Source organism: Octopus sinensis, linkage group LG13, assembly GCF_006345805.1.
Source record: "Octopus sinensis linkage group LG13, ASM634580v1, whole genome shotgun sequence".
In the NCBI taxonomy this organism is placed as follows: Eukaryota; Metazoa; Mollusca; class Cephalopoda; order Octopoda; family Octopodidae; genus Octopus; species Octopus sinensis.
Window position 1 is genome coordinate 64156760 of NC_043009.1, and position 22011 is coordinate 64178770.

Below are 22011 nucleotides of genomic sequence, written 5' to 3' on the forward strand. Positions count from 1 at the left end.
ACATATCCGGGTGTAGGAGGTTGGTCCGGGATTTTTTGAAGAAATTTGTCCAGTGAACTTTTGAATTTCATGGGATCCGTTTCCGTTTTGACGTATTTTGGCATTAAAGAGAGCTGGACCGGTTGAGGTAAAGTAGTTGTGGCGTAATGTTGTTATGCGTCCTGAGTTCTATTTTTGCAGTTAGTGGATAGCACAGGGGCCAAGTCTTGGGTGGATTTTAAAATTGATGGAATATTGATAGAATATTGATTTTAAAATGGATGTGCAATATTGATGGGATATTTTCCCCATCACACAAATGATGTAGCGCTCCCGGCGGCGTTGGAGAGAGTAGAGATTGTTGTTTTTAGTCGACCCCAATAGTCAATGCCTCTCATATCATCTGTCTCTCTCGGTATTGACCTCTGGAGTGGTTCCACTTTCGTAATGAGTTGCTTCGTGTGGGGAGACATGTTAGAGAAACGAATATTTTGAATTGTATTTATATTTATATAAAATGCAGTCTTAAATATTCAAAACGTGACATCTGTTTTATAAACAATTATCTACAGTTTTTATCCACAACATCTGAATTACGGGACGAAATATATGCAATGAGTTTTGTCAACTCAAAATTAGAGAACAAAAGAAAGTTTGTTACTCATTATGCATACATGAATAAACACATACATACATATCAATATGCTTATACAGGCACAAGTTTACACGTTGCATATACAAATACACACACACACACACACAATTATATATATATAACAAAAAGGAGGATGTGTTGCATTTCTTGACTCTTCAAACAGGCAAATCTGTGAAGTTCCGCCAGCCAGAGTATGTAAGTAAATATTACAAATCCACTCTTCATAAATACATACATATATACATACATACACACACACATACACACATACATATATATATGTATATATACATATATATATATGTATATATACATATGTATATATATATATATATATATATATATATATATATATATGTGTGTGTGTGTGTGTGTGTGTAGATGTATATATGCACGCACACACACACACACATCTTGTATACATAAAATTGATGTTTTCTTTTTGTGTGTACAAAATTTCAATGTACAATAACTTCTACATCTTTCATCCGATTTCTTTAAAATTTTATACACAACTGGTTCACATCCAGGACCCGAACATAGGTTACTTAGATTTTTTTAACATCGATATTGGGGCCTCTAGAGCTTACCCAACTAGGTAGATATTTACAAGTACACCCTAACGTTTTTCACTCGAAAAAAAAAATCCATGATTTTTCGATTGGAATCAACTTCCCCGACCTCCTACTTTCTTGCAAATCCCTTATTTTTGTAGTTCGGAAAAAAAAATCGGGTGGGGGCGCTTCCCCCCGCCCCGAATTCTTGGAAACTGTTTTTTTTTTTTTTTTTAGAATAGATTACGGTGAGCTCCTAATATGCCACAACCCCCCTTTTTTTGTTCGGAAAACGGGGTGGGGTGCATTCCTTGGAAATTTCACACCATCCTACAAATTTCCTTTTAGAAATAACAGCCAAATCTCCCTAGCCTCACTGCACCGCCTTTGTTGAGCAAAACGTAACCGTACGGTATTCTTTCGTTATTTGTGTGTGTGTATATGTGCATATATATGTGTGTATGTGTGTGTGTATATATGTGTGTCTATATGTGTATATATGTATGTGTATATGTGTGTGTGTATATGTGCGTGTATATGTGTGTATATATGTCTATATGTGTGTGTGTATATGTGTGCATATATGTGTGTGTATATGTGTGCATATACACACACATATGCATACACACACATATATGCACATGCATGTATATACATGCGCATATATACACACACATATATAGATACACACATATATATATGTACACACACACACGCATATATATATATACTCATCGACACACACATATACACACATATACATATACACACATATTCATATACGCACACATATACACACATGTACACACACATGTACACACACATGTACACACAAAAGATAACGTACAGGTACGTTTTGCTCAACAAAGGCGGTGCAGTGAGGGTAGGGAGATTTGGCTGTTATTTCTAAAAGGACGAGTGCTACTGGAAAGTCCCTTTGTCAACAAGTACTGACCTTCGTGTAAAGATTTGCCAAAATATTTTCCTTGTGGAATTGAAGGTGAGAGGGGGATTTCCTAGTGAAATTTTTTTGGGGGAGTGAAATTTCCGAGGGTTCCACCTCCAGGTTTTCCGGACAAAAAAAAAGAAGGGTTTTGTGGCATATTTGGAGCTCATCGAAATTGTTAGCTGGTAGAAACGTTAGCACACCGGGCGAAATGCTTAGCAGTATTTCATCTGCAGTTGCGTTCTTCTTGTATCACCGATAGTGCTTCACCAGTTGGGACTTTGGTGAACAGACTTATCACACCTTGACTGACCATCTGGTTAGATTCAATGGGGGTATCCTTGATCAATTCTGTGAAGTGGGTGGAATTCTTCACGTACGATGTTGACTTTCCTGCTAATGGACTGATTATATCCAACAAGGAAGCAGCTCAGTGGATGACATGCTGAACCACTACAACTCACTATTGGTCTTTAATGGAATAGCATCCTTGTGAATCTGAGGGAGACTGTACATGTGTGGTAGCTTACTGTAGTGTTGAGTCAGTTGTCTGTACTTCATTGGTGTAAAGTGACCCTTGTTCTTGATCAAGATCTGTGACAACTTCCTCTCTGTTTTTAAAGTAGGACCTTTCTTTACTTTGCTGTAGCTACCATCACTTATAAGACTTGCCAGTTTTTCCGAGTAGTTAGACTTGTTCGTCACCACTGTAGCATTTCCCAAGATGAGGACAAATATCCGTCAAATGTAAATAATGTAAATAATTCCTCATCTCTTAAATATAGAACTGCCTCAGTTTTTTTGTTTTATTTTTTTACGCGGGAGTGGTGGTGATTGAATAGAGATGTTTCGGAATTGCATTGTTATTATTATTATTGTTATTATTTTTATATTGTATGAGCGGAAATGATGAGCGGAACACTGCGTACGCGACGAATTTTTTAATTGTGTTTTTGCTATCAAAGTGTTCACATCCGGTTGGTGGTGGACATTAGGTAGAGTGAATCAGAAGACTTGGGGAAGAATGGGACAGCAGGCCTTTCTTATTGTCTTCGAAAGTCTTGTCTCTCATAGTACAATAAATTTAAATATTGAATAAACAAGCCATAGGGCTTCAGTTCTCACGGACCGGTCAAAATCCCTTCGCGGACAGGATCCGACCCGCGTGCCGTAGATTGTTGACCCCCGATTTAGTGCTTTTCGAATATCATAAAGTCATGGCTTCGATTTAATTTCTACTATTAACATTTTTTCTTTAATAATTCTTGCTTTCATTTTCAAGTAACGTTTTCATGTTTTCTCACAATTTTTTAAAAATAAAAATGTTCATAAACTGACTATATTTCGAGAGAGGTGGCCATATCAGTAGTACAAGAGGTACAAGAAGTTTCTAAATAGAAGCTTTTACAGAAAATTTTAAGAACGTATTACTTTAAGATGATGCTCATGGTCTTTGAAAAGAAACCACAATCTTAATGTGGAGGCACATGGCCTAGTGGTTAGAGCAGCGGACTCGCGGTCGAGGGATCGCGGGTTCGAATCTCAGACCGGGCGTTGTGTGTGTTTATGAGCGAAATACCTAAGTTCCACGCGGCTCCGGCAGAAAGTAATGGCGAACTTCCGCTGACTCTTTCGCTACAACTCTCTCTCACTCTTTCCTCCTGCATCTTGCAGTTCATCTGCGACGGACCAGCGTCCCGTCCAGGTGGGGAACCTATACGCCAAGGAAACCGGGAAACCGGCCCTTATGAGTCAGGCATGGCTCGAGAAGGAACAAACAAAAACACTATCTTAATACTTCTTATTCTTACTTGAAACGTAAAGCTCTACAAATGTAACCTAAAATGACTAATATTAATGAAATATATAATCTTATTTTGAAAATAACAAAGGTAACTTAAAGGATTTAACTCATTTAGTTCATATTTATCTTTGAAATATTCTAGATGAACAGAAGTGACAATTTTGAAGAGAGGCTTAAAAATAACAGTTTCAACCAGGTTGAGATTGAGAAATATGAACTAAGATATAATTGAGGAATATCAACTAACATGGCTGAAATCGAAGAATATCAACTGAAATCGGACAAAGAAATAAATTCAAGTAAATAATTTGCCTTTCATCCTTTCGGGGTCGATAAATAAAGTACCAGTTACGCACTGGCGTCGATATAATCGACTTAATCCGTTTGTCTGTCCTTGTTTGTCCCTTCTGTGTTTATCTACCCATATGGTTCTTGGTCTCAAGCATTTGTCTTATGAAGAAAGGCTGAAGACGCTCGACCTTTATTCTCTAGAAAAACGACGACGCCGTGGTGATCTCATTCTTGCTCACAATATCATAAGCGGAAAGAGCTGTTCTTCACTCCTGTTCCAGAGCGTCGGCTGCGGGGTCACTCCGAAAAGCTCTATCTGCGACGATTTCATCACAATCGAAGGAGAGGGGCTTTCTTCGTCCGGGTTGCGGATCCGTGGAATAAGCTGCCGGACGAGATAGTGAAGATGCCGGCGACCGCTCGGTTCAAAGTTTCTCTTGACCAGAAATGGCCTGAACTCTTTGCATGAACACCACCCTGTACATAACTCTATGTCCCCCTACATGGCCTTGCTTTTTGCTTTTTGAGCCAAAAAAATTAACTTAATTTAACTTAACTTAACTTAGCCCCTTGTGGGTAGTAAAGAAATAGGTATTTCGTCTGCCGCTGCGTTCTGAGTTCAAATTCCGCAGAGGTCGACTTTGCCTTTCATCCTTTCGGTGTCGAAAAATTAAGTACCAGTGAAACACTGGGGTCGATGTAATCGACGAGTCCCCTCCCCACAAATTCAGGCCTGGCGCCTATAGCAGAAAGGACTATTAATATGTAGGGAGAAACATTTGCTTTTGTGTCACTAACATATATCTTTATATATAAAAGTGAGGTTGTGTGCTGTCTGTCTCCTACGATTTAGATTCCTAACTACTCCCACATTTTGCGGTGCACTTTAACCAAAACCGGGTATCTTATAGTCGTGATTCATATCGAGCCCTTCTGGGTATTAGCGCGCGGCTACGATGAGTCTACGATTAAAAAAAAAATTACCATCAATTTTTCCCATTTTTAATGCATTTTTGGCATATATAAGGGAAGTAACTCTCTAAAAATTTATTATTAAATCTCAGAACGTAAAAAGCTACAGTAACCCCCCCCCACTTTGTGGTTAGCCATATTGAGATGGCTATTATACTTTACATCTCTAAAAATGCTTATATAGTTATTTCCCTTACAAACCCGAGCAACGCCGGGCGATACTGCTAGTGTTATATATTATAAAACATCCACGTTTCTTATTTCAGGTGCGAATATTAAACAGCTTTTAGAGAAATGTACTTATGGACCTTATCAACGCAGGGTATACATCTGTGTATTCATCACACAGATTTTATCAGTTGTTTTGGGAATGAATTTGACATTTATCACTTCAAACGTCCCTTTCTTGTGCTACCCTCCAAATTACAATATTTCAGCAATTCCTGCAAATTTTACGGAGAATGAATATCTACAAATGTTTCATCCCGAAGACGATCACTGTTCTGTGTATAACAACACCTTCACTGAAATATATTATAAAGTGTCCTCTAACAATTTATCTAAAGTACAATGTTCTTATGGACGGAAATTTCTGACAGAGAAGTTTTCCTCAATTATAAGTGAGGTGAGTTAATGAATCTTATAATTGTTCTAAAACAAGACTTCATGCCTTGTTATTTCCTTATTGCTAATGATCACTGTACGCTAAAGGTAAGTTACCACAAAACGATTTTGGTTTTAATGTCTGTTTTTCACATTATAGATATGCTATGGAGAAAAAAGTATGATTATTACACAGCGATTATATTTCTTAAACACCCTATAGCAAATATATAAATTAATGCTATACACACCACACACACACACACCACACACACACACACACACACACCACACACACACACACCACACCACACACACACACACACACAACACACACACACACACACACCACACACACACACACACACACTGAATTTGGTATTACTACAACTTGTAGTAATAGAGTCTGTAAATGCAATCGCCGGTCGTTCTATAACTTTTTTCCATATCATTTTTCACTTCTCTAAATCTGCAACTTTTTCAATATTCATTTTTTTCAGGTGTTTTACATGTTTAAATGATTTTAATCCGTTATACAACACTTTATGGTACGCACGCGATATGAGGATCGGTAATATTACTGGTGTTTATTTGTACGTTTGTTCATATTGCTTCTTTTCAACTTATGAACACGTGTGTGCGAGTTGTAATGATTGGCTTTAGTTGGTTTCCATCTTATTGTATCACGAGCAGTATCGCCCGGCGTTGCTCAGGTTTGTAAGGGAAATAACTATAAAGCATTTTTAGAGAGTTATAGCCAAAAAATAGCCAAAAAATGGAAAAAAATGATGGTAAATTTTTTTTTGAGATTTAAAAAAGGTGGAGTTGCGTCCCCTAGACAGTTTGTGGTTCGTGTTTCTGATTCTCGACCCCATTCGAATTTATCGATTTTTTTCAGAACTGGGGGAACTTTTCAAAATTTTCGCTGCGTTAGTTTTGAATTATGACATTGGGCTATGTGTGTGTCAAGTTTCATCAGAATCGGTTGAAAGCCGTGGTCAGGGTGAGGGTACAAGCAAACAGACACACAGAAACACGCACAGACAAACTGCCGTTTATATAGAGAGAGATTACGCTTCTACTACTGTGGGAATGGGTTGTGGTTAGTTGGTGTATATGTGACGTTCGCTTCTATTCGTATAACTTCTGCAATCTTAATGTTATGGCTTTTGGTTATGGCACATTTTTCTATCGAGCGATTGTTTCTCTGTACAGTATGATGGTAAAATGTGGATGTTTTCCTTGTCTCACTTTACTCTTACCAGTATCCGCCATTCTTTCCCTTAAGCTGCGAGCCGAATCTCCTCTAGATTATGATGATGGCCCTACAATGAGCGTTGAGACGGACTGGCTAAACTCAAACTCCAATACATTACAACGAAATAAGAAAGACGATTCACATGTTAGTGCTAGCGTAAACATGACACTAAAGGGGTACATATTTAAACGCAATAGTAAAATATGTAATTAAGAGAGGAATGTAATCATTAGTGCTGACATTACTGGAGACGTATCCGATTTATTCATAGTATGGTGAGATAAGCAACTCAAGCGACAGTTAATAAAGAAACCTATAGTACTAGTAATGTACTCGCAGGATGTCGATGATATAAACACATGATTACAATAATCCTACCAGATAATACAAAGCAAAAAGAAAAATATACGAAGAAAATATACCAACGAAAAGATTAAGAACATCAGAAACTTTCTCCACCAAAACAATAAGGCTTCTCTCGATTTCCCATCCAAACGTTCCAATAAAAATCTACCGGTTCTAGATACGGAAATATATGGTAAGAAATTATAAGTGGCATGGAACAACATCATTCACTCAAATTATAAGAAAATTACGACGACCAAACACCTGATCCTTCAAAGCTCTGCTTTGCTAACATATGAAAAGATAAACAACTTGATAGCAGATCTTGTAAAGACCCGTAAGAAGCACAAGAAATGTATCTCTTTAACCTGCATTCTGTGAACCGAGAAAGCACTCCATGATTTCATCCACCTCATAGGTGTCAAATTTTTTAATCAACACAAATAACATACAAGTATAAACAATGTATTTGGATCATTATTTACGTTCTGAGTTCAAATTCCGCCGAGATCGACTTCGCCCTTCATCCTTTCGGGATTGATGAATTAAGTACCAGTTGCGTACTGGGGTCGATCTAATCGACTGGCCCCCTTCCCAAAAACTTTCGGGCCTTGTGCCTAGAGTAGAAAGAAATATATTTGGATCGTTTTGAATTTCGTCAATCTTCAGACCAAGTTACCTGACGAAGAGCAGCAGCATACATTGCGCCATTCCTCTAAAACATTAGGCTAGAGTGCTTAGTACTAATAATTCTTTTTACTAAAGGCACAAAGCTTGAAGTTTGGAAGGAGAAACCTTGACGGGTCCATTAAACGCAGTACTCCACTGGCACTTATTTTATCGACCCCGAAAGGACGAAAGGCAAAATCGATCTCGGTGCCATTTGAACTTAACACATAAAGACGGGCGAAATACCGCTAACCATTTTGTCCGGCATGCTAACGATTCTTTTCTACTCTAGGCACAAGGCCCGAAATTTTTGGGGAGGGGGCCAGTCGATTGGATCGATCCCAGTGCGCAACTGGTACTTAATTCATCGACCCTGAAAAGATGAAAGGCAAAGTCGACCTCGGCGGAATTTGAACTCAGGACGTAAAGACAGACGAAATACCTATTTCTTTACTGCCCACAACGGGCTAAACACAGAGGGGACGAACAAGGACAGACAAACGGATTAAGTCGATTATATCGACCCCAGTGTGCAACTGGTACTTATTTAATCGAACCCGAAAGGACGAAAGGCAAAGTCGACCTCGGCGGAATTTGAACTCAGAACGTAGCGGCAGACGAAATACCGCTAAGCATTTCGCCCGGCGTGCTAACGTTTCTGCCAGCTCGCCGCCTTATCCTAACACTGTGAAGCAAAATTCAATTTTTTTTCTTTGGTTATTTCCTGTTTGCTTCTTTGGTTATTTCCTGTTTGCTTCTATCTAGAATTCAAAAGAAACGACCACTATTCCCTTCAAACTATGCTTTTGTGACCTGGATATCATGCGTAACCCTTGACGTGTAGTTCTCAGAGAGATTCAGCGTGACACAGAATGTGACAAGGCTAACCCCTTTGAAATACAGTGACTAGAGCAACGGCGAGTATCGAACTCACGACCCTACGATCGTGGGCCGAATTCATACACGCACACACACACAAATTCACATACCTCCTTTTTACATACCCACACTTATACTCACACAGAGTTGAAACGCTGATTTTTTTTCACCCCTTCCTTTTATATTCATCTATCACTCCCTTCCTTTCTCATTCATATGTTGTGACGAGAAGATAGAAGATACACGACGCGCTCTTTGCCACTTCCTTTCTCTCATTGCTGTTACTTTCTTGCACTCTCTCTCAGTCAGGGCTATTACTCTCACTACTTCTCCTTCACTGAATTACTATTTTCTCTCCTCTCCCTTCACTTATACCACTCTTTCTCCAAAAACCATCCTACTCCTACTCTGTCATTTTGGACGCTCATTACTATATCAGGAGATTATCTATATTTATATGCTTTCTTTCAGTTTGACTTAGTGTGCGAGAAGAAATGGCTGAGGTCCACTTTACAGTCAGTTTATTTTGTCGGTTATCTATTTGGATCAATTGTATTTGGAGTTATATCTGATAGGTACAGTATCATTAAATCATTAATTTCCATATATTTAATATGATATTTATATAATCTACACGCTTTTAAAGTTTATAATCGTTGCCATTTCTAGCAAAATTCTTTCCGTTTGAAATTTTGAATAATTTCCACATGAAACTGAAATCGACCATTAGAGAAAGAAATAATTTTCCTTTATACCTAAAATATGTCGTCAAAACACGTCCTACATTCAAATGTGTGTGAAGGCGCATGGCTTAGTGGTAAGGGATATTCGGCTCACGATTGTAGGGTCGTGAGTTCGATACTCGGCGTTGCTCTAGTCACTGTATCTCAAAGGGGTCAGCCTTGTCACATTCTGTGTCACACTGAATCTCTCTGAGAACTACACGTTAAGGGTAAGGGATGTATGTGAAGTGCTCAACGACTTGCACATGAATTTCACGAGATGGCTGTTCCGTTGACGGGGTCAAGTAGGACGCTCATCGTCATAAACAACGGAATGGCATTTTTTTTTTTACTTGCAAGTTTAAAGTTAGAATTGATACAGTGCTTGTCTGTTCATCTCCAGTATGTTAGCATTGCTTTCTAGTGTAGAGGACATAACAAATACGTGATGAGGTTTCCATCTGACACACTCTTTTATTCTTTTACCAGTTTCAGTCATTTGACTGCGGCCATACTGGAGTACCGCTTTTAGTCGAACAAATCGACCCCAGGACTTATTCTTTGTAAACCTAGCACTTATTCTATCGGTCCCTATTTCCGAACCGCTAAGCTACGAGGACATAAACACACCAACATCAGTTGTCAATTGATGGTAGGAGGACAAACACAGACGCACAAATGCATACATACATACATACATACATACATACATACATACATACATACATACATACATACATACATATATGTATATATATATATGTGTGTGTGTGTGTGTGTGCGTGTCTGTGTGTATATGTGTATGATGGACTTCTTTCATTTTCCATCTACTAAATCCACTCACAAGGCTTTGGTCGGCCCGAAACTTTAGTAAAAGACACTTGCTCAAGGTGCCAAGCAGTAGGACTGAACCCGGAGCCATGCGGTAGGGAAGCAAGCTTCTTACCACACAGCCACTCCTGTTGAAATACTCTTTACCTTTTGGATACGGTTTGGCGCAGTGGAAAACAAATAAGCTTCGAGAAACACACATTTGTTTATAAATTGAAACTAGATGATAACATTGAAATATCACAACCTGCCCATTCACTCTCCTCTGAAAATTCTTTTCTCTACAATTAGAGACATTTTATCAGTGAAAGTCTAAGTATTATCGTGAACTACGAAATCGAACTTCGCAGCCAGATGATATTGGGACATGATTTCGATTCTTGAATGGCTTTATATAATTCCATTTTACACTTCATCACGAACGAATAAATAAACAAACGCCATCTATCTACTCTTTGATGTCACGAACTTCATGCCCGTGTCAGAAATTATTGTGAAAGCTTGAAGGCTCTCGAATTAGCTTCAAATTCTTGCACAAGCCCAGCAATTTCAAGAAGGGAGTGAGTCGATTACACCGACCACAATGCTCAACTGAAACTTATTTTTTGAACCTCGAATGGACGGCAGTTAAAGTCGACCTCAGTAGTATTTGAACTCAGAACGTAAAGACGTATGAAATACCTATTTCTTTATTACCCACAAGGGGCTAAACACACAGAGGACAAACAAGGACATTCAAACGGATTAAGTCGATTATATCGACCCCAGTGCGTAACTCTTCCTTATTTAATTGACTCCCGGAAGAATGAAAGGCAAAGTCGACCTCGGCGGAATTTGAACTCAGAACGTAACGGTAGGCGAAATACCGATATGCATTTCGCCCGGCGTGCTAACGTTTCTGCCAGCTCGCCGCCTTTGACGTGTGAAATACCTATTTCTTTACTACCCACAAGGGGCTAAACATAGAGGGGACAAACAAGGACAAACGGATTAAGTCGATTATATCGACTCCAGTGCGTAACTGGTACTTATTTAATCGAACCCGAAAGGATGAAAGGCAAAGTCGACCTCGGCGGAATTTGAACTCAAAACGTGGCGGCAGACGAAATACCGATAAGCATTTTTCTAGGTGCAGTAACGGTTCTGCCAGCTTCACGCCTTTATAAGCTTAACTTTATTGACCTATTATGTATATATATATTATGTATTGACCTATTATGTATATATATATTATGTATTGACCTATTATGTACATAGGCCGTTAAGTTGAAGTCAGATCATTGTCAAGAATGAGAATGTTTTAACTCCAGCGATGACACACTTTATTCATTTATACAATGAAATGCCGGACGAAATGCTGCTAAGCATTTTCCTCGCCGTACTAGCCATTCTACCAGCTTGTCGCCTTGAAAGATTTCATAGTTTCAGTTGAATTATGCAGTGTGGTAAGTAGCTTGCTTAACAACCACATGGTTCCGGGTTCAGTCTCACTGCGTGACATCTTGGGCTAGTGTCTTCCACTATAGCCTCGGGCCTTGTGAGTAGATTTGGTAGACGGAAACTGAAAGAAGCCCGTTGTATATATGTATATATGTGTGTTTGTTTGTGTGTCTGTGTTTGTCCCCCTAGCATTGCTTGACAACCAATGCTGGTGTGTTTATGTCCCCGTCACTTAGCGGTTCGGCATAAGCGACCGATAGAATAAGTACCAGGCTTACAAAGAATTAATCCTGGGGTCGATTTGCTCGACTAAAGGCGGTGCTCCAGCATGGCCGCAGTCAAATGACTGAAAGAAGTAAAAGAGTAAAAAGGGAGTAAAGAGAGTTAAATTTCACGATAACATCGTATTAAAACGATGAGACAAGATAAAGCCTAAAAAATATGATTATATTCTGGATTTCTGCTTGGGGTTCACGCTTAATCGCCTGATTTCAGATTTAATAAGCAAAACGCATCCTTCAATGATTGTCTTTATAAGCTCAAATGACCGGGCGTTGTGAGTGTTTATTGAGCGAAAACACCTAAAAGCTCCACGAACCTCCGGCAGGGGATGGTGGTGATCCCTACTGTACTCTTTCACCACAACTTTCTCTCACTCTTACTTCCTGTTTCTGTTGTACCTGTATTTCAAAGGGCCGGCCTTGCCACTCTCTGTGTCACGCTGAATATCCCCGAGAATTACGTTAAGGGTACACGTGTCTGTGGAGTGCTCAGCCACTTACACATTAATTTCACGAGCAGGCTGTTCCGTTGATTCGGATCAACCGGAACCCTCGTCGTCGTAACCGACGGAGTGCTTCCAAAAAAAAAAAAAAAGCTCAAATTCCAGTTAAATAGAAGATGCAGGCATGAACATAAACAATTGTAATTAATGGAATAACTTAATTTTGTATTCGTATGTAATTTTTAATTTACCATTAATTATTTTCGAATAAGGCTTTTATTCTGATTCACATAAATAATTAGGTTTACATTTTTCTTTTTCGTACAGATTTGGTCGGAAGCGGAGTTTTTTCTTGGCAAACCTATTCTTAGTTGTATGTGGACTCGGGAAAATCTTCGTGCCATCATTGACCATACTTATGATTCTCCTTTGCTTTCAAGGTTATGGTTATATTGGCCAATTAATTAGCATTTATACATTGTGTAAGTTATTGCCATAGTTATCGATTTATATTTTTTCGTAAGGTATATCGTGAAACTACGTGTTTTTGCATAATTTTTTTCTGCTTGTACAACCAAACGTGCGCAGGTGTGTGTGTGCGCGCGTGTATTATATATATATATATATATATATATATATATATATATATATATATATATTATATATATATATATATATATATATGTATAAATATAAGAGAGTGGTCACTAAGTGGCTCACTCTGGCACTAGAAATAGATCCGATAGGTTTAAGCCAAACCTATCGGATCTATTTCTAGTGCCAGAGTGAGCCACTTAGTGACCACTCTCTTATATTTATGTATACAATTTTGTCATAATCCAGGTTTTTTTGTGCACTGGGTCACTTGGTGTTAAATGGATGTACTATTAAATTAGTATCCAATTTTCTCACCCTTATCAGTTTATATATATATATATTATTTGAGGGAATATTATTCCTAACTTACAGAGAAAAATTCAATTTAGAAATACTAAATAAAATTTCACAAAATATTATATATATAATGGCCGCGGCCTTCGGGCTAAAACATTTTAAAGGATTTTTTAAAGGATTTATATATATATATGTATTTATAATATATATATATATATTTAATTTTAATATTTCTATTATATGTAATTTTCTTGATGGTGTAATTTAATTGTTCATTTTGAATTGATAAAAAGTGTTTTTTTCTAATTTATATATATATATTATATATATTATATATATATATATATATTATATATATATATATATATATATATATATATATATATATATATATATATATATATATATATATAGCAGTGTGCAATGTTTTACCAAAAGGGAAAACTATAAATGTCACTAAATACGAGTAGGGCGTTAGAAACACCTAGATTGCTAGGAATAAGAGCTAAAGTCCTCTAATGCTGTAGTCAAAACACATAATTGTATACATGTTTAATGACAGGACCTAGAGTCGCCCGAAAGCACCAATCGAGAATTGCCCATACTGATCGGTCAGTTTCGGCAATTTCCGTTGCCTCATCAGTAAGGACTGGCTCAACTTGGACAGATTCCGAGCTTAATACTCCGTCAGTATATATGTTTCCACAATAAAAATCTATGGATGATTTTGCGAATCGCTAATACGCATACAGAAAATTAAAATACTCAGCAGTTTGCAATGTTTTACCTAAAAGGAAAACTATAAATGTCAGTAAATATGACTAAGTTGTTAGAAACACCTACATTGCTAGAAATAATTATTTAATCGACCCTGAAAGGAATAAAAGGCACAGTCAACCTCGGCGGAATTTGAACTCAAAATGTAAAGACGGACGAAATGTTGCTACTCTTACTCTTTTACTCTTTTACTTGTTTCAGTCATTTGACTGCGGCCATGTTGGAGCACCACCTTTAGTCAAGCAAATCGACTCCAGGACTTATTCTTTGTAAGCCTAGTACATATTCTATCGGTTCTTTTGCCGGACCGCCTAGTTACGAGGACGAAAACACACCAGCGTCGGTTGTCAAGCGATGCTAGGGGGACAAACACAGACACACAAACATACACACAAACACATACCTATATATATATATATATATATATATATATATTATATATATATATATATATATATATACATGCATACGACGGGCTTCTTTCAGTTTCCGTCTACCAAATCCACTCACAAGGCTTTGGTCGGCCCGAGGCTATAGTAGAAGACACTTGCTCAAGGTGCCACGCAGTGGGACTGAACCTGGAACGATGTGGTTGGTAAGCAAGTTACCTACCACACAGCCACTCCTGCGCCTGCTAAGCATCTTCTCCGGCATAGTAACGATTCTGCTAGCTCGACGCCTTTATAGGCTTTTGCCATATTGAGCTGTTATGTATATGTGTCGTTAAGTTGACGTCAGAACAACGTCAGGAACGGGAATATTCATGCAGCAATGTATTTCAACCAATTTGTTAAAAAACCCTATTTACATTTTCTTTTTTAATTTCACAGCTTTGGAACTCGCCACTTCAGGTGTACGTACGCCTTTTAATTTTTGCTTTATGTGTACTTATTCATTTGGCGCGATGCTCGTACCAGGCTTAGCTTATGCTATAACTGACTGGCACTATTTGGATCTGACTTCAGGTCTTCTATCCATCTTCGTGTTTTTCTTTTGGACGTGAGTTAAGTATATTTCTATCTATCTATCTATCTATCTATCTATCTATCTATCTATCTATCTATCTATCTATCTATCTATCTATCTATCTATCTATCTATCTATCTATCTGTCTGTCTATCTCTATGTCTGTCTGCCTGCCTGCCTATCTATCTATCTATCTATCTATCTATCTATCTATCTATCTATCTAATCTATCTATCTATCTATCTATCTATCTGTCTGTCTGTCTGTCTTCTGTCTGTCTGTCTATCTATCTACCTATCTATCTATCTATCTATCTATCTATCTATCTATCTATCTATCTATCTGTCTGTCTGTCTGTCTGTCTGTCTGTCTGTCTGTCTATCTGGCTAGCTAGCTAGCCAACCGACTATTGTTTTAGCTAGACAACCAACTACTGTTCTTGTTAGCTATCGGTCTATTGTTCTACTGCAACTGCAATATTTATTTTTATTTACTTTTAATACTTTTATTTACTCTTATTTGGTAAGAAGCCCTGTGTGTCCTTTATCTAAACATTCCAGATCTATCCCTGAATCTCCAAGGTGGCTCATTGGCAGGAAACGTTTTGCAGAAGCTCAAGCACAGCTTCTGGAAATTATGAAGACAAACAAAATCCAAAACCAGGAGGTGTTCAATATTTTTACGAATGACAAAAATTCTTCATCTCTAATCAACGTTCAAGAAGAAGGCAAAAGTGACAAAAGAGTTCCGCCTACGAAAAAGAATTACAGCTTTATCGATCTATTTAAAACGTTCCAAGTTGCGACCATCACAATTAATATCTGCTGCAGTTGGTAAATATTTCTTTGTCATATTCTTAAATATGTTTGATTACATCTTAGTGTTATTCACGTTCTATGAAATATTAAGACAAACTGAAGAATATTCTTGAGAGGGAGCTTGCTGCGTTGCTGTAAACACACGTAAACACACCAGCATCGGTTGTCAAGCCATGTCGAAGGAACGAACACAGACACACACACACACACACACACACACACACACACACACACACACACACACATATATATATATATATATATATATATATATATATGACGAGCTTCTTTCAGTTTCCGTCTACCAAATCCACTCACAAGGCTTTGGTCAGCCCGAGGCTATTGTAGAAGACACTTGCCCAAGGTGCCACGCAGTGGGACTTAACCCGGAACCATGTAGTTGGTAAGCAAGCTACATACCACACAGCCACTCCTGCGCCTATATATATAAATACAACTCTAATGTTGGTATATTTGTGAGTTTAATAGAAAAAAAAATTTAACTGAAATATTTTGATGTATTATAAAAACATATCCAACATTTTCAATACACAGGATCGCGGTTTCAATTCACAGGAGTGGCTGTGTGGTAAGTAGCTTGTTTACCAACCACATGGTTCCGGGTTCACCAGTGGCACCTTGGGCAAGTGTCTTCTACTATAGCCTCGGGCCGACCAAAGCCTTGTGAGTGGATTTGGTAGACTGAAACTGAAAAGAAGCCCGTCGTATATATGTGTATATATATATGCGTGTGTGTGTTTGTGTGTCTGTGTTTGTCCCCCTAGCATTGCTTGACAACCGATGCTGGTGTGTTTATGTCCCCGTTACTTAGCGGTTCGGCAAAAAGAGACCGATAGAATAAGTACTGGGCTTACAAAAAGAATAAGTCCTGGGGTCGAGTTGCTCGACTAAAGGCGGTGCTCCAGCATGGCCGCAGTCAAGTGACTGAAAAAAGTTAAAGAGTAAAAGAGTAAAAGAGATATCCAACATTTTCAATACAAATGAAAAGAGCGTATATTTATTTATGTAATACGTAGTTGTTTTATTTTACAGGTGCGTGATCAGTATGCTTTACTACGGAGTGACCCTTAATTCTGTTGATATGGCCGGAAATCGTTATGTAAACTTTGTATTAATGATGGTCGTGGAGATTCCAAGTTACTTTTTGTCTCATTGTTTGTTTACCCGTTTTGATCATCGAAAGCCCATAGTTTTCTTTATGATTTTCAGTGGGTTGAATTGCATCGTCTCAAATTTTGCAACCGAAGGTAAGAAATAATTTATACACAACTGAAATGGACTGATTTTTTATTGATATGTCTGTTGCGCAAAATAAATATTTCAATCAATTTGAATTGAGTATTTTTAAGGCTCTATAAAGGTTTTCGCAAATATTTTATGTAAAATACCCACTCATTTACTACAAATTATGGGCTACAAAAGAGCTCTTAGCTACAGATTATTAAATCCAGAACATCTTAGAAAAACTATCGCAACGAATGATCATATCTTTTTTTTTTAATATTAACTTTAGGGTACAACAGCGATCCCCACGCGAGACAATTTTTTAATTCTTTCTCCCCACAGACCGGGAGATCATGCTCTTAACAAAACACAATGTCCATAACATGTAATTTATTTATATATATATAATCAGTTCTGTCTGTCTGTGTGTGTGTCTTCTAGGATTGCACTCAAATTTTATATGTAGATACCGACGTTATCAGGGTGTGTATAAGTCTTGAAAAAATTACAAAAATCGACTCCAGGTGAGAATGCGATCGATAAAGCCGTGGGAACGTGCATTTGTACGCGCAAGTACATCAGCTGTTATGATGTACTTACTGGTACTTTAAATACTTCGGTTGCATATCTGTGTGAATAAAATCGTTTTTCTTTGGGATAGAAAAAGAGTCTATCTTTATATATTCTTTTGCTGGTGTCTCAAGTTTAGGTTAAATCAGTGTTTCTCAAAGGGGAGGCCTATGGGACGGTCGGACAAGTTGTTTTGAGAAAATTTGGTTTAAATGTTTGACAACTCAGCATCGTCAATTGGACGGGGGCCGTTTTGCTCGTGTATGTAGATATATATATATACAGTACATGTTATGCAATTTTATTTTTAATCTTCTATATATATGAAGATATTTCCTCCGTCTGGCTGTTTTTCTCTACAAAATGGAAAGTTACATTGTGAAACATCATTTTAACGATTTGTATTTATTTATTTATCACCCGACGAGATACATCGTCACCACCGGATGCTCCTGAACCAGTCGTTGAGTGTCCCACCCAAGAGGTATCGATGCTAGATGTGTCGAAGCAATTGTCGTGATTAATAATATATTCTCGTATATTCCTTCTTCTGTCTTTCATTTGCTATATTTGTGTGCATGTATGTATGTATCATATGTAATATATGTAAGTATATATCGTATGTAATACATATATAAAATGCATAAGCATTCTGCACATTGCTATAGTCTTTGCGGCACGGTAGTTAGAGCCTCCTCCCCCACGGGTTACAGTATACAATAAAATAATGAGCAATCAATGTGATGGTAACTGATTTACCATTTCTTGTTAGATTACATACGTTTGTGATTGATCCAATGCTAAATTGATTGACTCCTCATTCCCTGATGGTTTATTTGGTGACAAATTGAGATTTTATTACTTCAAATGCGAAGGTATCAGATATTTGAACGCTCTGCGTCAAATTATCATTATATTCAGTTACGTTATAATAGATGTTAATTATATATGAACTAATTTTACACAATATTCATCACAGAGACATATCTTGTACACACACACACACAAAAAAAAAACCAGTCGGATTTCACTTTGAGAAAATACCCATCCGGTACACCATTTAGTTCAGAAAGTTTTATTTCATTACTAACAATGCGGTGTAAGTCAATCTAGATATTATTTTTTAACCTTGTTACTAACGTGATAAGTATGTAGTGAAGCTTCTTGCACAATTGAAGTTTCTATGGAGAATATAACTAAAAACCTCATATATTTATGTCATACCACTTTTGGTAAGGTACCAGCAGACGTCTTCATGGAGGTAGTGCATAAGGCAGCGAGCTGACAGAATCGTTATTGCGCCAGACAAAATGCTAAGCGACATTTCTCCCGACTTTACGTTCTGCGTTCAAGTGTGATCGGGATCGACTTTGCCTTTCATCCTTTCGGAGTCTGTAAAATAAGTACCAGTGAAATGCTGGCGTCGATGTAATCGACTTACTCTCTCCCATTAAATCGCTGGTCTTGTTCCAAAAATTGAAACTAATACACATAATGATGCATAAGCTGATATAAATTTGGGGCCAAAGATGTTACAAAATAATGTTAGATCATATGTAAAATACACAACGATAATACAATCTCCGGCAGAAATATCTTCCATTCAGTAAAGTTCGATTTCTCTGTATTTTAGGTTCATTCTGGTTTCCTCTGATATTGGTTGTTCTGGGAAAGTTGGGAATCTCCGCAGCTTATGGTTCGATTTATCTCTTATCAGCAGAAATATTTCCGACTGTTGTACGGTGAGTTTTATTTAAACTTCTTTTTGAAATAGTAAAAGTTTAGGTTAACGAAATCAAATGAAGTTTAGCTAGTTTTTAGCGTGCAGATAGGCATCGCTGCTGTCTACGAGTAGCACTCAGCCATTTCCCTGAATCATCACTCTACAATTCATTAATCTTCTGTCATCAATCTCCTAGGTTTTCTCGATATTAGTTAAGCTTGCTACAACACATAATAGTTTGTAATGATAGTTTGCAGACTGAAGCGTTAAATGGATAAAACATCAATTCATACTTGTTTGTTACACTAATCTATAGTACATAACAGTGTTGAATATTTCGAAATATGTCTTAGATTATGTATGTTTGGAGAGTTCAGAATCCTTCCAGACAAAACGAGATTTTCTACAGACGTCCTTAACAAGAATAGTAATTCACCACTCTACACACATTCGTTCTTCTCAACTGCATGACGTCATTCAATACATCCACCCATATGGGATCATCCGATTGACTTCATGAGTAGTAAAACATTTCTTTCGTTTTCGCAGAGATCGGTGGGGATGGAAGACGGAGCTGCAGATCCACTTTTCGTAGTGTTCGGTTCGTTTCAGTTCTTTTGAGAGAACTTCGAAGTGGTTGTTAAACATGCTAGATATAACAATATAAACCTGATTAGGAGGTAAAAAAATAAAAGCTCCTAAATTTGTCACGCCGTTTAGCTTTGAGGAAAATGAATAACTTATAAATGTTTAGTACTTGAAATAAAATGTTTTATCGAGTTGGTAGTTAGAGAAGTTACTTTACGGAAAATAAAATTGAGTAAATAGCTCTTCGTCGGTTACGCCGACGAGTGTTCCAGTTAACCCGATTAACAGAACAGCCGGCTCGTGAAATTAACGTACAAGTGGCTGAGCACCCCCCAGGCACGTGTACACTTAACGTAGTTCTCGGGGGACACAGAATGTGACAAGGCTGGCCTTTTGAATTACTGGTACAATTCATTTTTGCCAGCTGAGGTCCCTGGAGCGAAAAGTGAAATAGAGTGTCTTGCTCAAAGGCACAACGTGGCGCCGGCAATTGAACTCACGTCCTGACAATCGTGAGCCGAATACCCTAACCACTAAGCCGAGCGTCTTCGCAGATTAGGCGAGGAGTCATACATTAACAACGTTGAAGAAGAATAAGAGAAAACGAATAACAGTTGACTGCAGTGAGTTGTCAAACTGAATGTCTTTGGTAGGTTCCACTTGCAGATAACGAATGGTTTAGCTGTGGCTGGAAGAGCAAAAACAAGAAATATATTCACGAGGGGTTTGTGTTAGTGACTAAACGCTAACTAATCAAGAGAGCCATTATTGTTGTTTGTCTTTGAAAATGTAGGCCGGTGAGATGGTTAGCTTTTGTAGATACATGAAAAATACTTCGCATGTGTAATATCTGGGATTAATACAACGTTAATAATTTCTGAATAGGAAGCTAATTCTATTCAAGAATTTGTCACTGCGACTGACCAATTTAGCTTGATCAATTCTTTATATATTTCCTTTTATTTTGAGGTGTTTTATTGAACATTCGAAACTATTGAACTATTAAAACAAATGAATAGTAGGAGAATTCTAGAAATACTCGTATCTAAATTGATCTAAATTATTTTTGTTTTCAGAGTAAACGGCATAGGTATAGCTTCAGTGTCTTCCCGCATCGGCGGTATAGCTGCACCGTTCATTCTTCAGCTTTCATCCTATGTAAAATGGCTTCCTCTAAGTATCTACGGCGTCCTTTCGGTAGCAGCGGGATTATTGCTGTTGTTATTGCCAGAAACAAAGGATAGAGACTTACCCCAAACATTTGAAGATCTGAAGAATTGGAAAACACAAAAATGTATTAATAAAAAACCCAGCAACGATGGAAAGAAATTGGAGGAACTTTCCTTTTAAATACATTCTAGAACCTCACTTTTAAAATGTTTCAACTGATATTTTACAATAAATAATTTTGGAGGCAAAATCAAATGAGTTTATGTTTTCTTTTGGACATTTTGTGTAATAAGTGCATTAAATATTCGATTTGTTTTGAATCAGCAGCACAAGGCCTGATTTTGAAGGAATAAACCGTGGTCTAATAAATTATCAACAAAATACAGATGCCGCTTCTATTTCCTATTTCTTTACTACCCACAAGGGGCTAAACATAGAGGGGATAAACAAGGACAGACAAACGGATTAAGTCGATTATATCGACCCCAGTGCGTAACTGGTACTTAATTTATCGACCCCGAAAGGATGAAAGGCAAAGTCGTCCTCGGCGGATTTGAACTCAGAACGTAACGGTAGACGAAATACCGA

General features: G+C 37.6%; 1 protein-coding gene across 1 annotated transcript; it reads left to right on the plus strand.

The window, feature by feature from the left end:
- The first annotated feature begins 680 nt into the window (after window positions 1–680).
- LOC115218326 (organic cation transporter protein-like) lies at window positions 681–21644 on the plus strand. The gene is made up of 10 exons (XM_029788077.2): window positions 681–829; window positions 4081–4237; window positions 5468–5826; window positions 9427–9530; window positions 13000–13154; window positions 15174–15342; window positions 15870–16142; window positions 17181–17395; window positions 19576–19684; window positions 21330–21644. Exons 2-10 carry the CDS (start codon window positions 4186–4188, stop codon window positions 21601–21603), a joined length of 1710 nt encoding a protein of 569 aa, XP_029643937.1. The 5' UTR covers window positions 681–829; window positions 4081–4185; the 3' UTR covers window positions 21604–21644.
- Window positions 21645–22011: the final 367 nt, after the last annotated feature.

What these genes read in the sequence shown, in the direction of transcription:
- LOC115218326 (XM_029788077.2), top strand. Translation starts at nt 4,186, where the DNA reads ATGGCTGAAATCGAAGAATATCAACTGAAATCGGACAAAGAAATAAAT. An exon ending in TTTGGAGTTATATCTGATAG is followed by an intron (nt 9,531 to 12,999) that starts GTACAGTATCAT and finishes TTTTTCGTACAG; the next exon opens with ATTTGGTCGGAAGCGGAGTT. An exon ending in TTCGTGTTTTTCTTTTGGAC is followed by an intron (nt 15,343 to 15,869) that starts GTGAGTTAAGTA and finishes TAAACATTCCAG; the next exon opens with ATCTATCCCTGAATCTCCAA.